The sequence below is a fragment of the Narcine bancroftii genome, chromosome 8 (genome assembly GCF_036971445.1).
Source record: "Narcine bancroftii isolate sNarBan1 chromosome 8, sNarBan1.hap1, whole genome shotgun sequence".
Classification (NCBI taxonomy): Eukaryota; Metazoa; Chordata; class Chondrichthyes; order Torpediniformes; family Narcinidae; genus Narcine; species Narcine bancroftii.
The window spans coordinates 8,500,581-8,516,141 of NC_091476.1; the positions used below are offsets into that span (position 1 = coordinate 8,500,581).

The 15,561-nt window shown below is 41.7% G+C and overlaps 1 protein-coding gene and 1 long non-coding RNA gene across 8 annotated transcripts in view; one reads left to right on the forward strand and one right to left on the reverse strand.

Annotated features, from left to right (window-relative positions):
- Nucleotides 1–13,564, forward strand: part of LOC138740334 (uncharacterized) — a 257,122-nt gene extending 243,558 nt beyond the window's left edge. For all 4 annotated transcript variants that reach the window (XR_011342833.1, XR_011342835.1, XR_011342834.1 and 1 more), the window contains 2 exons: nucleotides 11,061–11,259; nucleotides 11,401–13,564. This is a non-coding gene — a long non-coding RNA (uncharacterized lncRNA). The remainder of the gene's footprint in view (nucleotides 1–11,060; nucleotides 11,260–11,400) is intronic.
- Nucleotides 11,267–15,561, reverse strand: part of LOC138740327 (retinal guanylyl cyclase 2-like) — a 60,820-nt gene continuing 56,525 nt past the window's right edge. For 3 of the 4 annotated variants that reach the window (XM_069892827.1, XM_069892826.1, XM_069892828.1), the window contains exons 19-20: nucleotides 14,486–14,570; nucleotides 12,663–13,403 (exon numbers count right to left, since the gene is read on the reverse strand). In XM_069892827.1, the coding sequence (XP_069748928.1) occupies nucleotides 13,350–13,403; nucleotides 14,486–14,570 (139 nt within the window). In that variant the 3' untranslated portion in view covers nucleotides 12,663–13,349. The other variant, XM_069892829.1, reaches the window with a different exon arrangement.

A 15,561-nucleotide genomic window follows, 5' to 3' on the forward strand; every position in this document is an offset into this window, starting at 1 on the left:
CCATTACCATACGCCCCTCTTTCCTGAGCTTGGCAGACATCGGTTTCAGTAACTTGGATGCCAAGCTCAGCCCATTCGGCAAAGCCTTACACTGCCATAGCTTTCCCTTTCAGGTAAACTTCAAGAATTTCCTGTACTGTGGGCAGATCGCGAAAGAATAATATGTTTTGCAAATCTATCGAGGTCATGTCATAGCCCCTCCATAACATAGGGAACACAGAACATACATTATCCATTTTAAAATGCCTGTACAAGACATATTTGTTAAGATCTGATAGATCCAGTTGCCGCCATTTCTTTTGGGTTGCGTGAAGATGTTTGATACAAACTCATGTTTTTCATGGCTACAACGTTCAATAATGTTTTTCCTTTTTAACGCCATGATCTTGGCATGTACTGCCTCTGTCAGTTGTGGTCTGCGCATATATGTATATAAACCCATCCTCCTTATGGGAGGGGATTTCTGTGGATCAAATTTGATTTCATACCCCTTCACTGTCTGCCAAATAGAAGCATCAGTGGTAATATTACACCATCTATCATAGAATAGTGTTAATCGACTGCCAACCTTTAAAGACTTGTAATTATCAAGAGTACTCAACTGTAAATGCGTAGCGTCAACTTCTTCGACCTGCCATGTCTGCGGGCTGGTGCATTCTGGGCCCACCTCCGCGAAGCACTTTGAGCAGGAAAATTCTGCTGCCACTGTTTCCACGGAGGGTGTTGCCCTAAAAAAGACCTGCTGACTGTTGCCGCTTGGAGTGGGAAACCGCCTCAGAAAAACCTGCTTAAATTCCCCCACATACCTGCGATAGAGGTGAAACATAACAGGTTCTCTTGCCTGTGCTCTCGAACCTCTGACGAGGCCAGTCGCCGCCTTCCGTTGCTAATTCAAATCTTTCACCAGTTTGCTGAGATCGTCACCAAGTAGAAATTTTGTTACAGGGTTAGATGGTCTGCACAAATGAGCATGTCTTACATTCAGGTCGGGCTTGATCAGCTCCTTCCTGAAGCATTCAATTCATAGTTTGCATGGGATAACAGCTCTAGAGTGTCTTGTTGAGTCTCTGATGAATCATGTGAGAGTTTGTGCAAATGCAATGATACCTTTAACCAGTGACCCTTGTAGTCTTTGCAATTTCATGTCTTTTGCCCTTGTGGGAACCTTCAAATTGTCCCATATTCCGGGGTTTACCTTAGGCACCTTGAACAGAGGACAGTTAACAGGGCAGGGGTACTTCTTGATGGATTCTTCTCGTACCGTCTCCTGAAAAGCATTCAACACCATATATGTTATAGACCCCACAATATCATCCTCTAGTGGCTGGCCGATACCCCTCGATACTGCAAACTTTGCGGCAATAGTCGGTATATTCTTCTCATGGCTGGCCTGAGCAGTGCATGGGGATTTGGCCCTTCATCATCTTCCCATGTATAATCATAAATGACCTCCCCCTGCTCTGATGGTGTAGGAAATCTGCTCACCATGGCTGTCACCAGTTCCTCCAATTTATCTAGGCGATTTACAATTTTGTCGCTTATCGAGGCCTCTGCTCTCTGGCAGGCCTTACTCTCACTCTCCTGTGATCTCCCTCAGGGCTCTGCTCCCCCAGGCCTTACTATTTTAATGCTTTTTTAGGGTCGCTCTACTATGATTCCCCACTGACTCAGCGCTTTTTTGCTCCCACGCTCCTCGCCAGTCAACGGATGTAACGGCTGCTCATGGGCGAATGGGATCTCACATTGGTGAACCAACGTACATTGTGATGAATAGTAGGCATTCATTGGCCACTATACCGAGTAGGATGCTCCCGCGGGATGAAGCAATTTCTACCCAATGCCCAGACTCACGAAGAGGACAAGGTGCTGAGTGCATCTTCAGAAGGGCTAACAGGGTGGGGTGGGGTGCTGCCAGCAAGAATGAGCACTCTAGCATCTCATGTCTTCTCTGTGGGATTTAAAATTGCCAGTGCCTATGAACAAGCTCCAGGATTTGGCTGGCAGTGAAAGGAGCCTTCCCTTCCTGTACAACCTGAACATCACCCACATTGTCCTGGAGCTGACCTCGACAAAGAGGGAAGAGTTGCTCACCTCTTTGCAGAATGCAGATTCGCTAAGAGTGCGTGGAGAAGGATACAAAGGGTCCTTGTCACGGTTCATCCCCAGCAGCAGCGCGACAGAGGACTCTGATTTACAGGCTGTTCCCGGGTACACAACGGATTTAGTTGTCCAGAACTGCTGGAAGACCATCAACTTGGTGAGAGCCGCACTTTGGTCTGCCCAAAGCCTGTTGGTCCTTCAGCCCGCTGCCAACTGGCACATTCCAGGCTGCAGGTGTACTTTGCTGAGGGAGGGTAGAAGCGACAAGTTGCCACAGTGGTGGCAATGGTGTAACTAGAAATGAATGTAACAATGTACAGTGATGGAAATGTATGGATACGAAACAAAGGGTGTTAAAAGACTTTGAACAGTTTTCCTTTAGTAATAATTTATGGTGAATAAATTCTATTTTTCATTAAAATATAAGATCAGCAGCTCTGGTATCGGGACATCCTCGCTAACCCTGGATGCTACGGATGTGGCCGATGTGGATTTCGAATCTGACTTTGTGAAAACCTAGTCAGGTCCTCCTGGATATCTTCATTGTCAGGGTTGGGAAGTATGCAATCATCTGACAAGAGTGATCGGTGAGGATTCCTCGGATAAAATGCTTATAGTAGTCTCGTCATAACCAACACTCTACCTCATCAAAAAGACAAGCATCGCGCCATATGGCAGCACCCTCAGTCCCAGCCCAAGCCCTTGTCAGTGTCTGAGTCGTGCACCACAAGGATATCTGGTTCACTTGAACCATGAAAGATATCAGTCTAATAATCACAGCGAATGCTGGAAACACACAGCAGCTTGAATAACATTCTCAAAAGAGAAACAGTTAATATTTATGATTGCCTTCATCAGAACATGGGAAAATTAGAAAACAAGCAAGTTTGTAGCAAGGCATTACTGCAGAGCTAGAGAAGAATGACACACAGACGGGTGTAAGTGAAGTCGAGACTGATTTATTGATCTCCAAGCTCTGCTTTTATAGACCCAGCTTCCCGCCACTATACCCAGTATTCCCACTGCTGCGGGCAAATGTGTGTTCACCAGCGAGCTGGTCTTTGATCGGCTGTGTTTCCCGCCATGCAGGCTCCTGGCCAGTGAAGGCCATTAGTGTACATGGGCTTTCCGCGCTCGCCATTTTAGTCTGCCATTTTTGAGAGCTAGTTCGCTTGCCAGGTAGCGGGCCACTACAAGTTTCAAGTTATTCCATGGTCTTGACCTTCCTGGTGGTATCCAATGTATAAGCTGTCCTCGTCACACCAGACAGCATACCATCTGGGTTTCCAATAAACTGACTCCATAACAAGAATAACCTCTGCTAAGACCCGAGACTCTGTCAAAACTATGTTTTGATCCACTGTGGGTGCAACTAATTGAAAGGACATTTGTTTGTTCTTCCATCTTTCTGCTTTTGAGTCACTAATCATGTGTGTGGACCAAATATTACAAAACACTCTTTCTACAGCAGAAGTATCATAACCAGGACCTTGTTCATTCAACATGTGGTTTTCAGTTTCATTATATTTGCTCAGCCCCATGAAGTGAAACCTGAAAGGGGAGCTCCGAGATCTAAAATAGATATCTTTATATTAATCATTATCATGGTTTGGGTTCACTTGTCTGATTTGTATTGTGTCCTTTGAACAAAGACATAAATATAGGAGCTTATGGTTACAGAAACATGCCATTTCTTTCTTCAGTTCCTTTTGGGGCAGGTTAGGGAAGGTTTTTCCTTTTCCCTGCACTTGGCGGTGAGCCACAATATTAAAGTACATGCATTTTTTACATTTGTTTGAGTCACGGTGCTGGAAATTTATCATGGATGTAACATTTTACTTGAGTAGGGAAGACTTTATTGCAGCCACATTTCTTTCTTCAACTTTCTATATAATTCCTTGCTAAACCAATCTCTGGGACATTCCTCTAATCTTTCCCTTTCCTCTAGGATGGTCAAATGACCAAAAGCTCCCCAGGATGGGCATGAACAAGATGGAGTGTGTTTCTCCTCATTCCATCACATGGATCCCAGCTCTGAGCTCCCTCTCTGCTTTTTATTCTATTGTTAGTTTTTAATGGTGCCACTGAATATTACACTGCATGTTCAAGGGATGGGTCTGGACTTTTGTCATGTTCCACATTCTTAACGTCCCGTCCCCAACCAGTCTCAAGGCCCACACCCACTTGAATTATTCTCAGAACCCTCCACTCCCTTCCAATGATTCCCACTGTCCAAACCTACCAGATCTGCCCAGAGACCAATATCCCTTCCCTTTTATAGGTCTCATTGCCATCCTGCTAGTTCAAGTTGATTATTATCTCATTGGACAACCCGACAAAACAGCGACCTCCAGTCCTCAGGGCAAAGCATTCTGACCCATTTGATCCCTCAGCACCTGATGCCACCATCAGATCGAGTCAGAATGGAACATGATGGCCATGTTCAGGATGCCAGGGAGCATGTGTGCAGAGAAGAGAAACTTGGCCTTTTTTTTTAAAAAAAAGAGAAATAAAACTGAGGACAGAGATAAAATATGTAATGATATTCAAGGAAGTGACTGTACTTTGCCTCTGGTGGTTTCCAGTGTTAAGTAAACCCCTCGCGGTTCTGTTAGAAAGAAATGTACAATTCTGCCCAGAAACTTGGTCGACATTTTTTTCTCCTTCTCTCTCTCCTTTGGTTATTAGATCACCTTTACACCCTGATACATGTTGGGGAGACGTCCGGCAGGTGGTTTGCAGGAGTGAGCGGTGGTTTGCGGCGTGTGTCCGGTTTTCTTTCTCTGGTGGCAGGTGGCCACTTCTCCCGCAATGACCAGGGTCAGTCAGAGGAAGGTGGCCAAGGTTAACGCTACATCCCAGCCATGTCACTGTCCAGAGCAGTCCCGAGAGAATCTCCCATTGAGAAACGTCACCGGGCTGCAATATTTAGTGGAGTCTGGAGTGTACCTCATGTCTCATCTGGCATTTTCCTGCTGCTGGCCATGGAATCCAGGGTACTGGGATGCGTTGTTTCTGTGTGGCAATTGAAACATTCTTGCCGTCCACTAGTGTTTGCAGTCTGACGTGTCATCTTATTTCACGCCACCAGGTGGTGCCTTTTACTCAAGAATGTGAAACAATGCAACACTCATCGTTTAGCCCATGGCCCATTCACCAACAACACAGTGTCTATGTCCTGTCCCAACAGCACTATAAACCTTCCACCAGTGTTATTACACCTAGTTAGGTATGTAGCCAAACATCCCAAGACAATATGGAGCAAGATTTTGCTGTAAACTAGATGTAAATTATAAGGACAAATGACCAAAAGACTGGTTAAGGAGCAGGATTTATTCCCTGAAGAGAGAGAAAAAAAGGACAAGATTATAGAGAGGTTTGTTAATAGTATTCCAGAGAGTGCTGCCTTGTCACTGAAGGTAGGATTCCAAATGGCAGGACAAGTATATTAAGATATGACATCAGAGGGGGGTCAAGATAACAATTGAAAATTTGTTCCTCATTAATATAAATATTATGTGAATAATAAAGAACTGAGTGTAGATAAAAAGGTTCTAAGGTTCCTTTTACTATCTCAGAATAATACATTGAAAATGTATGTGATATACTTTTGTCTGCCAAAGGGCAATAAAGTGTCACGATTAGTATTACTTGGCACTGCTAACAATAAGAGAAAGATAAAATACACTAATAGATGAGATGTCTATAATTGACACTGCTCCAACAATTTCTTCCTTCAGAATTGGAACGATGAGTTTTGGAATAAAGATTTTTATTCCCTTGTGTGGTCTATGTTAAAGTAATTAAATTAAAATTAAATTTAGACATAAAGTCTGTCCGACCCACAAGCCCAATTAAACATTTTGCAGGGTGGGAGGAAACCAGAACGCTTTGAGGAAACCCATGCAGATTCAGGGAGATTGTACAAACTCCTTACAGACAGTGCTGGACTCGAACCCGGGTTGCAGGCGCTGTAACAGCGTTGCACTAACCACTAATCATTTAGATTAATTTTTATATGTGTAGAGTGAAGGTTTTATTTCCAATGGCAAGCCAAAATATTTGTTCTATGAAGATTGTGGGTCTGAAGTTGCTGATCTACTCCTCCACTGGCTTTCACTCTTGTGGTGCCCAAGCCTTAACTTCTCTGTTGTGGATATGGAGAGCCAATCTCACTGGCCGTTAGCATCCAGGCAACCAATGGCAGGGTTTCCACCCTGATACTGACTAAGCCCCTGACCTTGGAATTATTAACATTCAGCAAAGCTCTCCCATCAGTTCTACAGGATGCAAAAGCTTTAAGTTAATTTTCAATAGGTCTTTGACGTTCATTTATGTTTAAAAAGTATTAACATTGAAACAAGTAATTAAAAAAAGTGAACAGAAATAAGGAAAGTAAAGTTTAACCATAAAAAACATAAACAATTCTCCCTTGCCTCCCAATTCTTTCAGTGATTTCAAGATAGAGATCCATTAAAAGTTGCATCGTATAGACCTAATCTTTATTGAATGTAGACTGTAAAATTGTAGCCAAAGTTTTGGCAAACCGATTGGCTAATTTTTTTGCCAAAATTAGTACATGTGGATCAAGCAGGATTTATTAAAAATAGATATTCAGTGGATAATATTACTAAATTAATTACTATAATTAATGACTATAATTAATGCTTCAAGACAGCAACTCGACCAACCAATGATACTAACGCTGGACGTGGAAAAGGACTTCGATGGTGTAGAGTGGAAATTTTTATTTAAAGTGTGAGAAAGATTTAAATTTGGACCACTCTTTATTGGTTGGGTTAAGGCATTATATACTAATCTTTCTGCTCGGGTGGTGACGAATGGACAGGTTTTGTGGGTATTTAATTTGTTCAGATCAACTCGACAGGGCTGCCTGTTGTCGCCAGCCTTATTTGCATTAGTTATAGAACCATTGGCCCAAGCTATTAGGCAATAATTGAATATTAAAGGAATTACAATTGGCGGACATGAGTACAAAATCAATTTATTTGCTGATGATGTGTTGATATGTTTGTCTAAACCTAAGAATTCTTTAGAACCACTACAGGATTTGTTGAAACAATGTGGAGTAATGTCAGGTTATAAACTAAAGTGGGATAAAAGTGAGATATTACCAATATCAGATGGAGATTATTCAGATTGTAAGGAACTTACAAAGTTTAAATGGTCAAATATAATTAAGTATCTGGGTGTAATTGTGGATAAGGACTACCAAAATTTGTATAGTTTAAATTATGTTCCATTATTAAATAAGATTAAGTTTGATTTAAATAGATGGAAGGATCTACCATTAATATTGATTGGATGGGTAAATTGTATTAAAATGAATATATTATCCTAGTATTCAATATTTGTTTCAATCTATTCCGAGTGCTATACTGGGAAAGTTTTTTAAGGAATTAAATAAAGTTGTTTATTTGTTTTTATGGAAAGGCAAGTTATCCAGAGTATCTAAGCAAAAATTGACATGGAGATATGACTTGGGAGGTCTTCAGCTACCACATTTTCAAAATTATTATCAAGCAGCACAATTAAAGTTTATTAATAGACTTTTTGATATTGACCAGCCTCCAATGTGGTGAAAGTGGAGATGGATCAGATACAGGAAAGATCAATACATTAAATATAAATGGAATCCTTTGCTTTTTCAACTATATAAATTCCCTGTATTGAAACATTTGATGGGGATATGGTATAAGAGGAATCAACTTATAGGATTGAAAGAGGTGATTTCAGCTAAAACCCCGTTATATCAGAATCAGTTAATTCCATTTTCTATGTGTAATCCTTATTTGAGGGATTGGGATTCAAAAGGATTGATATTAGTGGAAGATTGTTTTGAAGTAGGTTCATTTCTTTCATTTAATAGACTTAGAGAGAAGTTTGGCATATTATAAAACATTTTATTTGCTTATTATCAAGTACATGATTTGATATTAAAATGTTTTGGTCAAGATTTAATACTACTGGGTTAAACAAAATTTGAGAAATTAATTGCTGATTAGGGGAAAAAAGGGTTTGTTTCAGAAATGTATCTGTTATTACTGGAAAATATGAAGAAGATAGATATATTTAGAACAAGAGATAAAATGGGAGGATTTATTTATTCCTATATCTGTGGAAGAATGGTCTGATATGTGTTTGGATAGTGTCACAAAATTAATTAATGTACGTTATAGTTTAGTTAATTATAACTTTTTGCATCAGTTATATTTAACTCCTGAAAAATTGAAAAGAGATGGTTTTAGTGAGTCAGATTTGTGTTTTCAATGTGGGAACCAGACAGGTACATTCAATGTGGGAATGTACAAAGGTTAAGCCCTTTTGGGAAAAAGTAATTAGATTTTTGTGGGACTTATTCCAAATAGATTTATATGTGGATCAATGGGTGTGTTTATTGGGTTATATGAAGAATATTATGGCTAATTTGTGATTTGAAAAACCTCAAATTGCATTTATATGATTAGGATTGCCAGTGGCTAGAAAATGTATTGCTTTAACTTGGAAAAATGATGTTGAATTGAGGATACAAAGATGGCATAAATAAATTCAATCATGTTTGTATTTAGAGAAGATAACGTATAGTTTGCAAAATAACTATACTTTTTTTGTTAAAATGTGGACTTTATATCTGGAACGTATGGGTCGAGATGTTAAGTAAAAATTTTATTTGTGTTTAAAGTTGTAAATAGTTGACATACCACACAACAACCTGTTATGATTTTATGTATGTTTTTTTTAATAAGCTCCAAGGGGGGGAAGGTTGTAAGGGGTGGGGTGGTTGGGAGGGGGGAGGAGTGGGGGGTAGTATGGAGTAGTTTTAGATTTTATTTTGCATTTTACATACTTGTATTTTGTAAAAATTTAAATAAATCTTTAAAAAAACAGAAAAGTTAAGTTCAGCCATTTAAAAAAAACATAAACAATTCTCCTCTGCCCCCTAATTCTTACAGTGGTTTCAAGTTCTTGCTGAAATCAGTGTGAAGTTAGGCTATAGGAATCTGAGAAATAATTTCCAAGGTTAATGCTTAGGAATTACAGAAATATTGGGCTCCTCTGCTTGACTCCACATGAAGTCCAGTGGCAGAACAAACCCTTCTGCGTTTGACAGCTCGAGCGGATATTTGAGACACGCAGTTCACTTTGGAACCGGCAGCGCAAGAGTGATAAAAAGGACTTCCAAGTGTTTGTATGAAGGAGGAAAGCTCAATACTGTAGTAAGAGTTGTTTAGCCGAAGCAAAATCCTTAAATTGTGAACTTAATTCAAAATTCACTGTTAAGTTTTATTTAGTACATGTCACACACAATTTAGGTTACAAACACATGAACAATTTTAAACATAAATCAATGAAATTCAGACTTTAATTAACATAAAACTTGACTGAAAATTAGTCACGAGTAAAATTAAGTGATCTTACAAATAGCTCAATCATGATTTGAAAAGCTTCCAGGTCACAACCTTTCTTTTACCATATCTGCAGGTCACATGTTTTGGAAGGATTATGCATTATTAGAAAGTCTTGGGACATTTTTGTTTTGTGCTTTTCATTAAGATGTGGCAAAAGATACACATTTGTCAATGGAACCTTTACCTTCGAACTGTGAGATAAAGAAAATAGACGTGAAACTCTGGATTAAGTGGATAAGTGCTGAGTCAAGGTTCATTATGGATTATAGCACAAAATAGTTGAGGAGAATCAAAAGTGAAGAGAGAGATGAGTTTTTACACTGTCTCAGAACATTTAGATGTCCCATTCTTAAGAAATTCACAGCCCATAAAATAAAATTTGAAGTAAATATACTGCTGTAAAGCAGGATTTACAGCAGCTAATTTGCACACAGCACCCTGAGCGATGTTGATTTAAGGAGAAAAGAGGAATGAGACTTTAGTGTCAATGTACAGGTACACCGATATTCTTACTTGCTTCAGTTCAACATTAGTGTACTGCAATGTGCCAAGTCAGAAAGCTGATGATAAACATAAAAGGATAGATATTTACATTTTAAATGTTGCAGTTAGTGCAAGACAAAAGTGAAGTTTCAATAGTGAAAACGTATATTTTGGTGGTCCTGGACTATTTATAGTTATGGCAGTTCTGGGAGGACAAGACCCACATGGCTGTTGGATAAAAATGGTTCTTGAACCTAGAGGTGCTGGTCTTCAGGCTTCCGTTCCTCTGCTTGGGTGTCGCAGTGAGAAGAGGTTGTGACCAGGGTGATGGGGCGCCTTTCTTGAGGCAGAGTCTCACAGAGATGTCTTCTGGTGACTCCAGGCGAGGAACTCATGGAGGCTGTGGGCTTCTGGAGACTGCGGTTGGGGGACTTCAGCTGGAGACTGGCCTGAAGCTGGCTGAAGGGGGTGCTGAAGGAGCTGAAGGGTTCCTGATTATGTCGGAGGTTCAGTTCTGGAGCTCGGGCTGCCAATGGTTTGGACTGGACTCTGTGTGGCTGCAGAGGATGTGGGAGTGGTGGAGGAAAATCTTCGGATACTCATTGACACCGAGGGAGACTCCCTTTTGCTTCTCTTTCTTTGACTGTAAGAGGCGCTTCAGGCAATTTCTGCCGATGGCGAATATCTGCCTTACTGCAGCCAAAAGCAATTTCCTGTAATACGACACTATTTTATTACAGTGTGATAAAAAACTGAATCATGAATAAATGGGAGGTTGGAACCTGTGATGGACTTGGCTAGATTTGCCACTTTTTGCAGCCTTCTGCAATCCTGGGCACTCTAGTTACCCAACCTGACTGTGATGCAACCAGTCAGTGTACTTTCCACAGTGTAGCTGTAGACATTTGACAAGAGTATTCAACTTACCCCTGGTGACCTTTGAAAGAGACCCATATAATCTTTAACATGACAGATGTGCCAGGGAGTCATTAAACAGCCGTGTTGTGCTGGAAATGCATTATAGCTCATTTGCAATTTTTCTTCCAGCTCAAAGAACCTACAAACTTTAGCCTGCTGCCTCACTGAAGAGGATCAGGTGTGATCACCTGTGTACAGGAGTCACTTGAATGGCATTCGAAATGAGCCGCTCTGCCAAGGACTGAGTGCACAGAGACTGCAGTGGCAAGGACCTTCACTTTGTCGTTGAACCGTAACTATGGCAATGTGAACATCAGCCTCGAACGCGGTCTGTACCTGACGTAACGCATAACAAGCATGCTGTATTGACTGGTTATTGTGTTGTTCAAGGCACTTATTGCAAAAGATTTTACAAAGAGGGCATTACAACATCTGCGACTCAAAAACTGTGTTTCTGTTCTTATTTTAGGTACCTGAGCTTTTCCTGAGACAATGATGCTTACATATGAGAACATGGCTGCAAATTGGCAGGGGAGGTTTGTGTGGGCTCTGCAGCTCTGTGGCCTCTCAACTGCTTTCCAAGGGAAGGAGTGCATAATCAGAGCACACAAGAGAGTTGTTTGCCATCGGAAGTTGGAATTAGATGCTGAGGCAGGTTACGTTGATAATTAGAACTGCATTCAGTCTGTACACACACATGATCAAATGTCTTATGCCACATTGTCACATTTATTCACATACACCTGGAGCAATGTTTTCAGCTTTTACAGTAAACATAACTAAAATTAGCTGCAAATTTTAAAAAGAATTTGAGGAGAATATCTATTAAATTATTTAAGTTAGAGAAAATAAAATGTCATCCAATTCTCAATTGAAACTATAGCCTTCCAACTGTATTAAATTAATTCTACCCCATGAGAGGCATTTTTTTGAAGGACGTTTCACAAATTAACATTTGGATTATGTTACAAATGCTGTGAAGTGGATGAAGGTAATGGTTAAAGACAAAATCAGTTTAGAACCATTGCCCCTTCTAGTCTGGTTTTGGCTTTAAACTCCATTTGGTTTCTTTCATTTCAAAGATATCGTGAGATAAAGCATAAAAAGTTCAAGTATTATTTTTCATCATTATTTGAATTACTTTCACAGACTGTTACAACACTTTATACGGTAGACAAGAACGGCAAAGGGAAATATTCAGAAAAGAGAATGAAACTGGTTTCATTCCAAACCATAGATGCCTGAATAATATATTTCACAATGTTTAATATTAAGTCATATTAAATTATAACATTAATCTAAATTGCTAACTATAGTTTTATTCAATGTACACCAGCTTCCTTCAATTTACGACTGCAATCTTAATTACACACACCAACACCAATCAGAGGAAGTTGTCCACCATTTTAAAACAAGTTTGTGGGCAAATATGACAACTTTCCATTGTGCTTGAGTACAAAGATGAAAATGAGAAGTTTCTCATAATTCATAATACATTAACGCGGGCCCTTGAAAATCTGGGGCCCAATAACATATGCTACTTTCGCTAATCTGCCATTAAGAATAACCTTTTGCAATGTCCTTCTTAGTCAGCTGACGGGCTCACAATAAGAGGATGAGGATTAAGGTTTCCATCTGTGAAGCTTTCACTGTTCTCCTATGGGAGCTGAGCTGCTCTATATCTCGTTGCGTTTGTCCTTCAAATCCTCACTACTGCAAGAAAGGACAAAAGGAGTTAAACCGAGAGGCCACTACTGCTAGTTTAAACAAGTTTCTAATTTTTTGCATTTTTCTATTCCGCTAAATATTTACTGTCTTCCAATTTCCAATTCACATGATCAAAAGACACAAGCAATTTTCTTAATGACGACAGGAGGCTTTACGATATTCACTGGTTATCATATACAAAACTTGCCAAATAATTTGTATACAGAAAGGTTACATAAACAGCAGTAACATGAATAACTGCTTCAAAGTAACAGCTGAAATTGCTTTCCAAGTAGGATTTGAAACATTCTTAATCAAAGACAAAATGCTACCAGCAAACCACATTTCATGGACTAAAGGATAACCAGCCATGGGAGTGAAATGGCATCATGAAGAAAGTACATAGGAGTTTGTGGAGGTTTGGTATGACAACAGAAATCCTGGCAAATTTCTACAGATGTGTGGTGGAAAGTGTGCTGACCAGCTTCATCATAGTCTGGTATGGGGACACCAATATACCTGAGCGTAAAACCATCCAAAAGGCAGTGGACACAGCCCAGGACATCACAGTCAAACCCTCCCCACCATCAAGAATATCTATGGCGAGCGCTGCCGTCAGAGAGCAGCAGCCATTATCAAAGACCCACACCACCCAGCACACGCTCTGTTCTCACTGTTACCATCAGGAAAGAGGTCTAGGTGCCACAAGACTCACACCACCAGGTTCAGGAACAGTTGCGACCCTTCCTCCATCAGACTCCACAACTACAAACACAATCAGAGACTCATTTAAGGACTCTTACTTTTGCACTTTATAGATTTTTTAAAATTCCCTCTGTATTGCACAGCTTGTTTACATTTCTTGATTTGTTTACATGTGTAATGTACAGTTTTTTCACAATACCAATAAATGTTAATTCTGTCTAGCCTGCAGAAAAAGAATCTCAGGGTTGTATATGATGTCATGTAGGTACTTGGACAATAAATCTGAATCTGAAAATGGACCTTTTGTCTCTTATGGATGTAGGGTATATATGATGAGGATTTATTTCAGAAGATAGATGTCATGCAGCCAATCAGAGCCTCAAGTGCCCTGTTTCCTCCCTCAAACAGTTAATGACACCCTTTAACATAATAAAAAGAGGAACTTCTGGCAACTCTCAATAGGCCAGGCAGCATCCAAGGAAAGAGAAACAGAGTTAACATCGGTCAGAGACCCCTTCAGCAGAACTAGGCAAGGAGAAAACAAGTTGGTTTGAAGATGCAGAGAGGGTGGGGGAAGGATGCATAGGACAAAGAGAATGTGTCCAATAGGATGAGGTCAGGGTTGTCATGGGAATAAGATACAAGTGAAGTCATCTGATTGGCAGTTCTTAAGAGAATCTACAACCTGTTAATTCCATTCACTTTCCACAGATGCTGATTGACTATTTCCAGCATTTTCTGTTTTCATTTCAGATTTGCAGCATCTACATTTTTTAAAATCTCCCTTCTCCACAATTCCTGCTTAGACCTCCGTTCTCAAGAAATGTATTATTATAGAGCCCAAACTGGATATCCCTACTCAGGTTTTTAAATTGATCCTTATCAAGCACTGATGCAAACATCCCAAAAATGCATTAGAAGAATTTTTTAAAAGCCCATGGCACAAATTAATAATGGTGGAATCTGAATTCTTCCACACCATAACCTCCTCATTGCCAAAATCTCCCCATTGTTCATAATAAGTTTAAACATATATAAACAAATAAAATGGGCAGGATGGTACTTTTATCATGACTTAAAATTTCTACAGTAAAAAATATACAAAACATGGAGGCTTACACATTTGTAGGGGGAAAAAATACCTGCACATTCTCCTTTTGCTGTTTTAAAGCTTTCATTTTTTTGTATCTTGCCATTTCTTCCATCTGCAAACCATGAGTGCTTTGCCTAAATACAACCATTTGTAGTTGAGTTGGTGATCTTAAAATCATGGAATCATAACAATTCAAAATCTGCAAATTTGCAGCAAAGGAGACCAATTGGCCCGCCGCGTCCACCAATTGGCCCGCCGCGTCCACCAATTGGCCCGCCGCGTCCACCAATTGGCCCGCCGCGTCCACCAATTGGCCCGCCGCGTCCACCAATTGGCCCGCCGCGTCCACCAATTGGCCCGCCGCGTCCACCAATTGGCCCGCCGCGTCCACCAATTGGCCCGCCGCGTCCACCAATTGGCCCGCCGCGTCCACCAATTGGCCCGCCGCGTCCACCAATTGGCCCGCCGCGTCCACCAATTGGCCCGCCGCGTCCACCAATTGGCCCGCCGCGTCCACCAATTGGCCCGCCGCGTCCACCAATTGGCCCGCCGCGTCCACCAATTGGCCCGCCGCGTCCACCAATTGGCCCGCCGCGTCCACCAATTGGCCCGCCGCGTCCACCAATTGGCCCGCCGCGTCCACCAATTGGCCCGCCGCGTCCACCAATTGGCCCGCCGCGTCCACCAATTGGCCCGCCGCGTCCACCAATTGGCCCGCCGCGTCCACCAATTGGCCCGCCGCGTCCACCAATTGGCCCGCCGCGTCCACCAATTGGCCCGCCGCGTCCACCAATTGGCCCGCCGCGTCCACCAATTGGCCCGCCGCGTCCACCAATTGGCCCGCCGCGTCCACCAATTGGCCCGCCGCGTCCACCAATTGGCCCGCCGCGTCCACCAATTGGCCCGCCGCGTCCACCAATTGGCCCGCCGCGTCCACCAATTGGCCCGCCGCGTCCACCAATTGGCCCGCCGCGTCCACCAATTGGCCCGCCGCGTCCACCAATTGGCCCGCCGCGTCCACCAATTGGCCCGCCGCGTCCACCAATTGGCCCGCCGCGTCCACCAATTGGCCCGCCGCGTCCACCAATTGGCCCGCCGCGTCCACCAATTGGCCCGCCGCGTCCA